Source organism: Sciurus vulgaris (assembly GCF_902686455.1).
Source record: "Sciurus vulgaris genome assembly, chromosome: X".
Classification (NCBI taxonomy): domain Eukaryota; kingdom Metazoa; phylum Chordata; class Mammalia; order Rodentia; family Sciuridae; genus Sciurus; species Sciurus vulgaris.
Genome location: NC_136471.1, coordinates 66760599 through 66775457, shown reverse-complemented (window position 1 = coordinate 66775457; position 14859 = coordinate 66760599). Strand labels below are relative to the sequence as shown.

General features: G+C 32.0%; 1 protein-coding gene across 1 annotated transcript in view; it reads left to right on the top strand.

The window, feature by feature from the left end:
- LOC306651566 (uncharacterized protein) overlaps positions 1–5813 on the top strand; it is a 517337-nt gene extending 511524 nt beyond the window's left edge. Inside the window, exons 21-23 of the mRNA XM_079124236.1 lie at positions 2202–2358; positions 2695–3159; positions 4788–5813. Coding sequence (XP_078980362.1) covers positions 2202–2358; positions 2695–3159; positions 4788–5203 — 1038 coding nt within the window. The 3' untranslated portion in view covers positions 5204–5813. The remainder of the gene's footprint in view (positions 1–2201; positions 2359–2694; positions 3160–4787) is intronic.
- Positions 5814–14859: the final 9046 nt, after the last annotated feature.

Below are 14859 nucleotides of genomic sequence, written 5' to 3'. Positions count from 1 at the left end.
GAGTTAGGGTTAGGGAGGGGGGCAAGTATGGAGGAAGAAAGTACTGTATAGAGGGTAAAGAGGGGTGGGAGGGGTGGGGGGAAGGGGAAAAAATAACAGAATGAATCAAACAACATTATTGTATGTGGATTTATGATTACACAAATGGTATGCCTTTGCACCATGTACAAACAGAGAGGCAACATGTATCCCATTTGTTTACAATAAAATTAAAAAAAAAAAAAAGAAAATGAAAAAAAAAGGATGGTATCAACATAAATTGGACTGAAGAAATGTTACTTCAAGAAATAAAATTCTTATTCAAATCATATTTTAAGATAAATGTATAAAACCTCAGGAATTTATTTACAGCTTAGAGTAGGTTTTTTTTTTCACTTCTCATTTTGAAAGGGCATAAATACAAAGCTTAGAAAAAAGTATAGTAAAATTCCAAATATCCACTCTGTATTATCTGCATTTGATTCTAAAGTCTACTATTTTTTCAATTTTTTTCCCATTACTTTTATCATATGATCCTTTTATAACCTGAAACAAAGAAAAAGTGAATAAAGCAACACCATCACATTGAATACTTCAGGCTAATAATTACTCATTTCATGTTGTGTTGTTAACTGGAAGATGAGTGTTAAGTTCCCATGAAACCTTCTCCCAACTCTTTTGCATTTTACCATTAAACATTTTAGGAGAAAAAAAAATGTCTATTTACTAGTCCTCTATTTTTATTATTTTGGCGGTGACAAGGGGAAGTCTTGTCTATTTGATTAGAACAGAATTACACCCATAATCCTTCCATAAAATGGTGCTAATACAATAAAAATGGTCTTTATAATTATTTGAATTAAACTATGTTTGGAATAGACCTAGGTTAAATACAATCTCAGGAATAGAAAATGGTGCAACCACTTTGAGAAACAGTCTGGTGGTTTTCTAATGGTTAAATAGAGCTACAAGCAGATCTAGTAATTTCACTGAGGTACATGCCTAAGAGAAATGAAAACACGTACAGACTTAAGACATGAATGTTCAAAGCAGCATTCTTCTTCTAAGAGTAAAAATGTGGAAACAACCCAAATTTCCATCAACTAATTAATCAATAAACAAAATGAGGCATATTCATACATTAGAATATTTTTTGACCATGAAAATGAATGAAGTACCAATACATGCCATAACATAAATGAACCTTGGAAATACTATGCTAAGTCATACAAAGGGCCATATATTGTATAATTCTATTTATATGCAATGTCCAGTGTATGTAAATCTACTGAGACAAAAAGTAGATAAATGATTGCTAGGCATGTCAATTAATGATAATTTTCTGGGAATGAATATTTGGAAGAGCTCTAACCCCCTTCCACCACCTTCAAAAGGGCAATATATCAGGAAATAACTACCATTGAAAATAGTTTCTTGTACTAACACATCCGAAGAGAAGGCAGCATGCCATGCCACCAAGGAGATATGAAAGTGCACATGGGGAAATCACCAAAATTGCTGATATGATGCAAGGCAAACAGGATAGTTTGAATAATTTCATTGAGTTCTGGGGTACAGGTACTGTCTTTGGTTTTCTGGGGCCCCATCCTGGAGTTATCAGGACAAAGAGATGGTGTCTGGAATGTGAAGTGTTTGTAAGTATGAACTCTGGACTGGTTGGTTTTAATTTGAAAGGTGTGCTCACATGCAAGCTGTTTATTATCTCTAGATGTTAGTTAACCCTGGAAGAGTCAGTTCCTCCAAGGTCAGCAAGGCCCCAGATGTCAAAGCATTAGAATGAATCAAATAAAATATATGATTAATGTGACTATATAGCAATAAAAAGATTTTTCATAGCCTATAATTGTCTCCTATATCTTATGAAACTTTTAAGAGAGAATTATAATAAATGTCATTTTCCAAATTATTGGCCATAGGGTCATGTGTATTTGGTGGGGTGGAGACTTTGGTGCAGTTATAGAAAATATACTTTGGAAACATTAAACTAATATCATCTACCTCTTAAAGAAAAAAGTGATACTCTAGGAGATTCTTATATTTCTCAATTAACTTGAAGGAATTCAGCTTTGTCCATATTGTCTACATTAGTGTTATCCTAGACCTACAGATCTAAAATAAAATGTACCAAAACTAAGACAAGGATATTAAATGTATTGGTATAATGCAATAAATGGTGTCTTTGAAATTGAATTTTCTTTCAGATTGTTTCTGTGAATCCAAACTTTCAATATAGATGCACTCAAAACGTTTCTGCTGAATTCATCTATTTTCGTCCTATTGATGCGGAAATTCGGGAAAAGACTAGAAGGAAAAAACAACAGAAACCAACTATGGCCTCCCGTCAACACGACGGAGAAGGTATCCATCAGAGGGACCAGGGGATTATCAGTCAAGTGATGATGGTCACCACCCCCCCACTAACTAAAGAGGTAGAGAGCATTGCCCTTATAAGACCAAAAACTTCAGGGCTTCTTCGTCTAGAGAAAATTCCAGTTAAATCTCCAGGGGTCCCAGAATCTCAACGCTTAGATGTTACAGGAATTGCCAGTCCAGAGGAAAGGGGGAAAGGCACTGCAATACTTGTTGCTGGTGTGCCTGGAAAGGAGGAGCTAGATGATACAGAAATTCCAACTTTGAAATTCACTGGGCTTATACACTTGGAGGCTTTAATAAATAAATGTTCACCATCCTCAGAATACGGTTGCCCACGAACCCCAAGAAATCTGTGGCTGGAATCTCCTGAAAATGCAGAGTCCCCAGGAAGTGAGGATCTGGAAGTAGCAAGAAACATGTATCCTCTTAGAGAAAGATCTATCTTCAGGCGTTCCTGGGCAGAGCTCTTAGAAGCACCACTTAACAGTGAAGGGCTCCACATTGTCCAAACTATTCCTACAGAAGAAGACAGAGAGATTGGCTACCTCCAGCTAGCACCAGAGGAGGAGAATCAAGCAACCACCCCACCCAGGGATCCCTACCTCCATCCTTTGCAAGGCCCTTTTCCACTGCTGCCCCAGCGACCTAAGCTCCAGCGGCAGCGCAGTCACAGCTTACCACGATACAGTGATAGCAGGAGAGAAAAACTAAATCCACCTGAATTGACATTAAATCCAGAGGAGAAACACTTCTTCTTCCCAAGTGATCATAATTTGTTCACAGGAGGTAAGCTTTTTGAATTTGTTGTAACTAGGTTTTTAAATTATGTATGATTTTCCACACAAGTAGATTTCATCAGTAAATTTATTTTCAAATTCACCACCTGGAAATCTATTTCTTGCTATTCCCAAAACATTAGCTTTTTCTGAGAGAATGGTGAATACCCTGCAATTTTATACCTTATATTTGGTGCTTAAAATCTGACTTTAAGTTGGAAAAATTCTATTCATGAACCATTTAATCATCATGGGAAAATAAAACCTTAAAACAGACTTGCTGTGACTTCAGAAATTTGGAATGAATTTTCTCTTTTAAAAATAACTTTCTCCTAGTGGGTATTCTTGAGAATATGACTAGTTTTCACTCAATCATAGTTTTAATCCATAGAATACAAAAAAAACGATTTTACCCCCTTATGCATTCATCACCCAGGAACTAAATAATAGGGGCTTAGGTTGGAAACTGAATGGGTAATGGGCATGACCCTTATGTTTAAGAAATACACCAAACTTTTTTTTTCATTTCTTCTTGTATGTGAGCACTCTAATTACTAGATAGTATGAATTGATGAATGAATAATCATCAATAATAATAATAATATTATTATATTATCAATATATTAATATTGATAATAATATATATATTATCAATAATAATAATATTACAGACAATCCCTGCTTAAAGGTAATATTAATGAAATAATTTTAATGTATTTTCAAGTCCCAGCTAGAAATTTGCTAGTAACTACAGAGTAATATCTTTGTCTTTATCATTAGAGCTATTTAAACAATATACAAAAATGCTACTGAGGATAATAAATAGTTTTAGGAATTTTGCTTTCTAATTCATGTAGGAAACCTGCTCCCATAACTTAATGAAAATTATGTTATCAACTAGAATTTTTACTTAGGAATAGCTCTACCAAACCACTGAAAGTGGCTTCATAGAAGAATCTGAATTCTAAGACAAACATTGTGCAGAAATTATAATTTGGCCCAATCTGAAAATTGTTTCTTTTTCTACCCATATTTAGGACAGAGATTGAAATTGAAGTATAACCTAAAGTCAACTCGAATTACATCATTCTCTAAAACATTCATAAAATTGGCTTAACCTCAATCTCACATTCAATACACTCCTCAAGAGTTCTAATGATTCCTGGCTCCCTGTTCTCTGTTTTCATGTTTCCACTTAATTCTTGATGGTATTAATTTCTGATACAAAAGAATTAAAATCACATACTCACCATCTTTGTTCCTAAATTTCCTTAAACCAACCACCACTATAATGTCTTATTAATTAACATCCTTCAGCAGGCTCCCATCCTATCATAATGTTGCTCAGCCTCTCTCCCATTTCTCTACTCTCCACTATTCCCAAATTTCTAATCAGTGTGCAAGCTCATCTAGCCATTGATTTTTTCTGTTTATCTTTTACCCCCAAAACAGTTTATCAAAATATTTTCCTAAATAAAATATTATGTACTGTGCTAACATTGCCATGTGATTTTAAATTCGTAAGGTGATTGTACTGGCATAGAATATGAAAATATTTATCTGTCATCCTAATTGTTTCTTCTCAAAAGAGAAATCAATCTTCAACACTTAAGAACAATTTTTGATTTTGCATTTTAGAAAATTCAAAGGAAAGAAACAGAATTGAAGAAGCTTGGCAAAAGGACATTTTGTCAGGCTCTGGAGAATATCCTCCTATCAATCCAAACTTTGAGTATTCTTCTACAATGCGAAGCAAAATTGGAATTCCAGAAGATAATGTTGGACTTCCCAAGGGCAATATTAGAATTCCCAGTACGAATGTCATGGTTAATGTTGGAGTACCCATTGATAATTCTGAAGTTCTCAGGAGCAATGCTGGAGTCCTCATATGTAATCCTGAAATTCCTTCAGGCAATAGTGGAGTTCCCTGGGGCAGTGGTGTTGGAGTTTCCATGGATAATGTTGACTATCTCAGGCATAATGTTGGAACTTCCAGACATACTATATCCTCTCTACTTACTGAGCTCTCAAAGATAGGTGAACACCAATTATAAGAAAGAACACAGGGCTGGGTTTGTAGCTCTGGGTAGAGCACCTGCCTAGCATGTGTGAGGCACTGGGTTTGATTGTCAACACCACATATAAATAAATAAAATAAAGGTCCATTGGCAACTAAAAAAATTTTTAAACAGAAAGAATACAATACAAAGTAGTCCTAATAGTTAATGAAACACACCAAGATATTCAGCATCAAAACAGAAGTACCAACTCTGACAAACCAAAATAGCAAAAAGGATATCTAAAATTAGAATACATAAATGAATATATGAATATACTTATTACATTGGTCTTTATCAGAATTTTGGAACTAGATTAGAGTTAATTTACTAATTTATTCTGTATTGCAATCATCAATTATGTGTGGCATAGTTTGGTTGGAGGAATGCATCATGGAGGAGTACTATGCTTACTTCCTTAAGCTTAAATTTCTACTTTTTTCTACTTTGTAAAGAAATACAATGTCTTCTATCACTAAACAAAATACCAACCAATGTCCAGATAATACAGTACACCTTATATATATACTAACTTCAGCTATTCTTTGATATTTTGATGGGCAAATGAAAGAGATCTCATAGTAATTAACATTTATCTGGATGTGTCCAGCTTAATATCCAAAAAATTTATAGACTTGAAGCTAAGGAACCAGGCTTCTAAAAAATATCCAGATAGGACCTCTGAAGAAAGTTCACTGACAAGACTATTTAAATATATGTATTTATTTTTATGGCATATATCTAACAAAATTGTAAATATTTATGGGAAGCCTTAAAAATACAAGGAGACAAACTGTAGAACTGTAAATAGACTATGTGCTTGTAATGTAAATAATATGGCTAAGACAACACTGATTGAACCACAGGATGCCTAAAATATTGCATGCTGAAACAATATTTTCCTTTGAAAATTGTTTATTATTCTCAACTAAATTAGTCTGGAATTGAAATATGCAGAGTAGAAGGGAGAATATTTTGAAACATTTTACTAAATTACTGAACAGAATGCCCTTTTCAGAAGATGAAAACTTTTCAATGACTCAGATGATCAGCATGGTATTAAAATCACACAACCTTATTTAACTACAAAATGCAGTTTGCAAAATATTTATTTCATAAATACTTTAAGATAGATAAAGTGTGACTATAAGTTAATGAGATTAACTCATAAATTACATGGGGAAATAATCTCATTACTTTATATTCATACATATATCAAATTTCTGCAGTTTTAGGGCATATGGGTCACTATTCAATTTGTACATCTAAATTTTCAACTTTCCTGAATAATGGTAGCTGTTGTTTTTATAAAACCAAGGGCAATTTAAATAATATGTTACCACCTAACCCCTTATTATGTGCCTTAACACATAGTGCAAGGGGTGGTAATCTATGGTTTAAAGGCAAACACTTGTGCATTTACAGGATCTATTTGGCCTTTGAGGAAGGAGGTGAAGAGGCTGGCTAGCCTCCCTCTCTTCACTCCTCTGGTTCAGCTTGTGCTAACTGAACCAGATCTTTGGCCTCAGAATTAAAAGAAAGGTAGTGAGACTTCTTTTCTCCTACTTCTTATCAACCCATGTCAGACTTGAGTCAACTGAATTTTGTGTAGGGTGGCAAAACCACAAAAATAATGGAAGAATACAGGCTGCCATATTTCAGTTACTGCCAATGCCTGATTGAGGAAAAAAAAAAAAAAACAACTTAACAGCTCACCTTGTTTACCAGCTAGTGTATTCTGTATGATCTCTTGTCATACAGACTGGAAAAGAACTATTGCATACTAACCTTCACAGTGAACCACCTTATGAGTGAAAAAGTAGTAAAGTAAGGTGGAAATTGAGAGATAACTTACTAAGAATTAACATTTATCAGAAGGGAAGTGAAAAGGATCACAGCAAACAAAATTTGTCTCAATTATATTTAACAGTGATATGTAATTGAAGATGGTCATGAAAACACCACCATCATTAACAGCAACAAAACCCTGCTATATGAGTGTTATTTCTCATGCTTTGTGATCCATATAATTTTGGGTATTGTGTTTAGTGGCTTAAATTTAAATATAAAAATACATGTAAAATGGCCAGCTGCTTCTTTGTAAAGTTTTAAGAAATTGAATGAAACTATTAAGGAAAGAATCAAATACAGAAATGGTTTAAGAAAATAATGTTAATCATGTAAAGAAAATGACTTATAGCACTGGTGTTCAGAATTTCAGTGACACATCGTTTCTCTTCAAAGATGGTACCGTATCTTCTTAGGGTTCTCTAGGTCCAAGTGGGTTATCAAAAATCTCTCAACATCATAATTCTACAGAACAGAGAGTAAAGAGTTTAGAATATATTCAATAAGAAAATTTTGTCACTAAGTTCATGTGAATTGTCTAACTAGTTGCTTTTACCAAATGAAAGATAGATTAAACCCAACTATGTCTAATATTTCTACATTTGAATGTATCCCTTTTAAAAGAAGAAGAAAATTACTTATTAAAAACCGATAGTGACATGAGGTAGGAGAAAGAATCTGAAGTTTTCCTGACATTGTACTATACAACTAAGAACAGTAAATTAGAAAACAATATTTACCATGTAACTACCATAATTATTTTCCTTCTAAGGCTCTAGAAAAACATTAAGTTTGCCCTGCCCAATGGGAATAAGAGGTAAATTCTAACTTTACAAATTTTTCATATCCAACCCCCTGATTGTATTAAAATTATTTCCATTTTAAATTAAATTATATAGTGTGCATTCAGACAAGACCAAGTATTTTTTTACTTCTCAAGTTACTTAGCAGAAGAATAAAAATGTTTTTCTTATTAAAAAACATGTATCTCTGTTTAAGCTTTAAAATTAAGTAATTGAAAAAATATTTTGCTGAAAGTTTAATCGAAAGATGCTAAGGAGAAAATTATCATGAAATCACCCCTCTAAGAATCAACAAAATTGTGGTACACACATAACTGCCACCTCCATTTCAATCAACAGTGTTAAAAATATTTCCCAAAATATTTAATTGAATTCAAAATATTTTAAGCATTCTGAGTTGAGACAATATCCGTATATAACCATTACCTATACAATAGAACAAAGAAACTTCAATAGTTTGTAGAAGATATGTTAAAAATATGGGAAAATGTCTGTTTGCCTATAATTAGAAAATAAAATGAAGAACCGAGGCCTTATACATCTAGTGAAACCTTAATTTATTTCAGAAAACTACAGTATTAGTAATCATTATAAAATTAAAATATGCAGGTATAGGAAAATTTATCCAAAAAAAAGACAAAGTAATTTCTTTCAATCATCAACCTAATAGTAACTGAATGTACAATGATATTTTTTTAAAGAATGAGACAATATAGACAGTATACATTCTTTACTCTAAAATCCATAAAATATCAGGAAAGCTTCATTAATTGCATGTGGTATTTCTATTTCATAATTTTGTTTTAAATATATTTTTGAAGTGGAAATTAAAAATATAGCAAAGTACTTTTAATGTATCATAGGGAATAAATCATATGTGCCTTGTTCAGTAAATATTTCAAGAGCAGAGAAACTCACTGATGTGAGTGACAATCTTGTGGAATATGAGAGGGGGAAAAAAGGAAAAAATGAGAATAAACTATAGTTTTTAAACTAAATTATGTTTCCTAAAACAATTATTTTGAGGACAATTTTTTTCATTTTTTCTTTTGAAACTTGTCATTTTGTTATTTATATATGAACAAATAAACTTTAAAATAATTAAACTTTAGCATTTATAACCCTGAGTTTATACTGTCCCTGATCCCCTAATTCTCACCCTCTGTGCAAGTTCCTCAATCCAACCTTTACTCCACTCCATCCTTTACCCTACCCCCAACTCTTCTCCCTACTATCCATATCTCATCTCCACTTTACCCCTAACCCTTTCCTGGCCCCTACCTCATTCTGGGTACATTCTGGTATCTTCCCTATCCTTTATCCTCAGTTCATTGCTCACCTTCTTCTTCTTCCTATCAAATTCCACAAACTCTATCCCCATTACTATCCCCACCACATTTCCTATTGTTATCCTCTCTCTAAGCCTATTCCTAAGACTCATTCCAACGCTCACTCCACACTTGACCTCTCCTTTCCCTAATCTCATCCCAGCATTGACCCTTTAACTCCACCCTAATACTAATCAAATTCTCTTTCAATCTTGAATTTCAAAGGTCGAGATGGAATAAAGACTAAGTAAGAACCATGAATGGAGTTAAGATGTCTATTTCATGGCTTCACTGATTTATGAAAGTAATAATTCAAAAATGGTATATTTTCTAGAATGTCAATATGTTCTAAAATGTAATATCTCTGATATTAAAGCAGCCAAATGAAAATGATTGTCAAAATGCAGGGACCTGACTACCATGTACACCCAAAGGAATTCTTGATAGGGAAAATAGATTGGTTTCTGCCAGTTTTTCAGAGATAATAAAAACATATACAGTATATATTTCAAGCCCTTTTCTGTTTTAGTTTTCTCTTTAAATTTTAATTTGTGAATGATATAAAAAGATCCAGATTTTTCCTTTATTTCTTATGTTATAAAAAAACCTCTCACTTAAAGAAGTACTCATTTTAGGCTCTCTGAATAAATGAACAGATATACATCACCAATTTCTTCACCTAATTTGTAAAATATGTTGACAAAAAAGATAAAATATGCACTTTGTGAATCTACCAAGAGCATATTTTTGCTATTAAAAAGTAATATTTTTAGGAGTTAATTTTTGAAGCTGATTCACCTATAGTACATTTCCTCATCTCATGCAATTAGTGTCCCCTGCAAACTAAATTCTCTATTCCTATACATATATTAGAGTAAAATAAAAGGCTGTCTTCAAAATAAAATTCACTTGAAAACCACAGTGACATTCTAAATAATAGTTAATACTAAACTGTGTTAGAAATCTCAACAGTTAATATCACTGATTTGTCCCCCAAAGCCCCCAAATCGTGAAGAGAATAATATTAGCTAATTTTCATTATTCCTCCATTAGTGTATCTATATCATTTGAAAATAAACACATAGAAATTTGAGAATTTTAAAGTTGCACAATAATAGTGTCCAAAGTTCATTATTAACATTTCAGTACTATGTAATAAGAGTAAATGCCAATACATGTGCAGTACTTAGAGGGATTCTAAATTCTATCATGAAGAGAAAATTCATAAGGAAATACAATTGATTTGAAAATGCCCATTATGTCAAAATTTGGTTAAAAAACACCTCTACACATTACACATTCCCAAACCTTTAAACTGTTCATCAAACTCTCAAACCAAGTGTTTAAATTTGTTATAACTATGTTTGGTATATTTCAAGTGACTCCATATTTCTCTTTTGCTATGTTTATCACCAGTGACTAGAGAACAAGTCTGTCTTAATGGGAGAATAAAAAGTTTTAAAAAAAAACTCTTCTCTGATTCCAAAAAATCAGCAAAAGTTAATGCAATGCTTACGGTTTTAGTATTCATAATGAGTTTAATCTCCACATTTTGAAAATGAAGGACACACCTTGGTTTTATTTTCAAAGGAAAAAAGGAAAATAAGCAAAGTACACTGGTATTGTGAAACATTTTCCTTTTTACACTGATGCTGTATTTGGTTTTTGAAAATGTGTATTGTCATTAATTGCTGGCCATTGTTGACTGTCTTATTTACTAAATACTGTGGCGTGTTTAAACAGTATACCATTCAAGGTGATATTTTAATATATATGTGATGTATACCTTGGTCTGTACTGTATTTTTAAGTAAAATGTGGTGTAGACTGATGTGATTTTTTTTCTTTATTCAGGGGTTGAATTATTGCAGCACTAGACCATAAAACTGCTGGTGCTTAATCTATAAGAGTACCCTAATCGTGCAAGGCTCACAACAGGTATTTTGATGTTACTAACTTAAATTTCAAATGATGAATACTACAGAGGAGTTATAACAATTTAAAAGCCAAATTACTAAATCAATCTTATTTCTGTAGCAAAACTCACCAAACATTTATTAGAACGTTTTCAAAAATCAAAATCACCTGATGAGGCAGCTTCTACTTTTTGAATCTTTTTCTGTAAGTGTGCATGACACAACTTCAACTGTATCCATAATATAAATCCATGTTTCTAAGTCTTTGCCCTGCTAAGATAGCAAACAGGGGAATACTGACATTAGAGTCTGAAAGTTATGAATGAAAACAGAAAGGTCAGCTAACCTCCAAATTTCCAGATTGAAAATTTCCGTTTGCTATAAATGTTTCACATCTTTAATTTATAGATAAAATTTCATCAAAAATTCAATTCGTATTTATGAGAAACTACACTCTTTTCTTACATATAAATCTTATTAACTAAAACACCAGAAATGGTTGATGATACAGAAATAAAAATTAATTTACTCCCTCTTATTTATTTAAAAATAAGTTTCAACTCCTGGATAATGTTGTTTCTCCTGAGTATTTTCTACTTTGTGTTTGTACCATGTTGAGACTTGTACTCTAGATTTTGTAACATGTGTTAACTGTTTCTCTTCCTTCTTCTTTTCAAGTAAATTGTGATATTGATTGTGATTGATGCCATTTTTTCTATCAGATTCTGCAAATTATCTTGTTAATATTTTGTGTCTGATAAAATTTATTGGAAGTAATGTTACTATGTCCTCATTAGGCATATTTTTTTTCTGATACATTGCAATGATGTGTAAGGTGCGATGCAAAAACATTTAAAATGGTCTTTTTTGCTAACATTAATTTGCTGAAAAATATGTATCTGGCACAATAGTGAAAGTAACATATCTCTTTCTACATTCGAATTTGTCTTTTGCTTTAAAAACTTCATTTGTAAACTTATATATCAATAAATGGTAATCAATATAATCTCTTATATTTGTATTTCTTTTAAATACATTTTTCATTGAAATATTCCTAATTCAGATATTTTAAAGTCAAGCAAATAATTACAGACTTAACTACTTGAATGCTTCAAAATGTTAGCCACGCCTCACAAAACAGTAGTCACTAAAAAATATGTCAAGCAAGTTCTATGGTACTACTTTAACTCTTGAGTAACTTTGTTCAACTTAATTATGTATAAACTAAACCCATTAAACAACATTACAATTTCCGAGAAACACACAAGGATTCCAGATACACCTTTTTTACAGTCCTCTTTTCCCAGTTCACCAACCTGTAAGGAATTCTATTGATGTTTTCCTTTTGGGGTACTTCGAGTACTTCAGACATTTACTATTGTTAACTTCAGAAGTGCACTGTACACACATTTCCATTGAATAATTATTGAAAAAATATTATTATCTTTAATGAGTATATATTTTAATTAATATATGTATATATACTAATATACATTACACATATTAGAATTCATTTCAACTTCAATATAGTGATCAGACAATGGTGATGAACAAAGCCAACCCAAACTACCTTTGTCACAATTTTATTACTTTTTTTAAAGATATAGATGGACGCAATACCTTTATATTATTTACTTATTTTTATGTGATGCTAAGGATGCCAGTGCCTCACACATGCTAGGCAAACACTCTGCCACTGAGCAACAACTTCAGTCCCAGTCACAATTTTATTCTAATGGTTCTAATTAATTTATGATTTAAAAATGTGAATATTTTATACAGGAAAAATTAATCTAACCAATGAATGAATGAACATAAGTGTCCTAATAGTAAAGTTTCATTGAAAAGAAAATTACTGCAGAAAACTTGAGAAGATAGAGCTGTGTCATTCAGTCACTTTGTTCAATGTACTATTGTGCACCAACCTTGTGGCCTGTACTATGTTAAGCTTTAGGGAATATAATGTTGAGTAAAACAAACTCATCCATACACTGGCAAAGCTGAAAGTCTAGTTAGGGAGCAGTAAATAATGAGTGTGGTTATGAAAAGCCACACTGGTAACAACTGATAACCACTTTTGTTACAATTTTATAAGAAATAACTCATAAAACTAGCTATCAATAAAACATTCACAGAAACAGAATGGTTTAAGTCCTTATTGACTTAACATAGAATAGTCTCAGACAAATATAATGTAGACTCTATTACTACAAGAATTCTAGAAGAATATTCTTTCACTAAAAAACATCAAATTCCTAGACATTGAATCCTAAAATAATACAACCATAAAGAAATATAATCATATTTATTGTTCTTATTTATATGATAATTTTCTATGAAATAATGACTCCCTAATTTAATATGCATCCAAATCTCTTGAAGAAGTAGTCAAAAATTATTTTTAATGCTATACCCTGATACTAAATAAGAATCTCTGAGGATACAACATAGAAATCCATATTTTTACATTTATTTTGAAATAATTGGATACATAGGAATAAAACCTATAAATACTGTAGACTACATTTTTATTTCTGCACCATTTAAGACTAAATTACTGATCTAAGAACCACCATTTAAGTAATTTAGTATGTATTTCCTACAAACAAGAATATTCACCTATGTAACCACAATGCAACAATTAAAAATAGGCAATTGCCAAGCCCTATTCATGTTACATGGAATGTGTCAATGGTGCCCTTTATGGCAGAAAGATCTAGTTCAGAATCACATGTTGCAGTTTGATGCCATGATTCTTCAGTCTTTATTTTATTTTATATTTGTTCTTTTTAGGTATACATGACAGTAGAGTATATTTTTGACATATTATACATACATTGGGTATAACTTATTTTAATTAGGATCCCATTCTTGTGGCTGTACATGAGGAGGAGTTATACTCGTTGTTTATTCATATACAAACACAGGAAAGTTATGTCTGATTCGTTCTACTCCCTCCTATTCCCACCCCAGTCCCTTCCCTTCGTTCCCCTTTGTCTAATCCAATGAACTTTTATTGTTTCCTTCCCCCACCCTTATTGTTAGCATCTGCACATCAGAGACAACATTCAGCCTTTGTTTTTTGGGATTGACTTATTTCACACAGTATGTAGTGTAGTCCTTCCATCTTCCCGTGAGTTTCATGACCTGGACTTTTGAAGATTACAAGCCAAATTTTGTGAGTTAGAGTGTCTTTAAATTTAACGTTTGCCTGTATTTCCTCATAATTAGATTCGATTTACAATCTTCAACAAGAATATCACAGTGTGTTACATTCTTCTCATTACATCCTATCAGATGACACACAATCTTGATTTATCCTATTTAAGTATTCATTTCTTCATTGAACTTTTAATTTTTCACCATTTATATTTGTAAGGACATATAGTTTCTGATTATACTTGATTATTTGTAACACATTATTTTTATGTTCAAAATGTCCCTCATTTATTCAGTGTGATCCTCTTTAGAGCTTATTCCTTATTATTTCAACATGTCCCCATTGTTGACATGTTGAAATGTGCTAGAGAGTATTGTTGTGTTCAAGGAATTGTCATTCCTTTTAGCGGAGATTGTTAATTATAAGCAAAGAGCTAGTTCTTAGGTTGATTCAAAACTACTGAGATATGGCTGCTTTTATTGTATAGATTCAATGTACAAAAGGATAGATAGGTAGATAGATATAAACAGATACAATTATATTTACATCTATATCTCTATATATATCACCATATATTGAAAACCGTGAGATCCCATCAA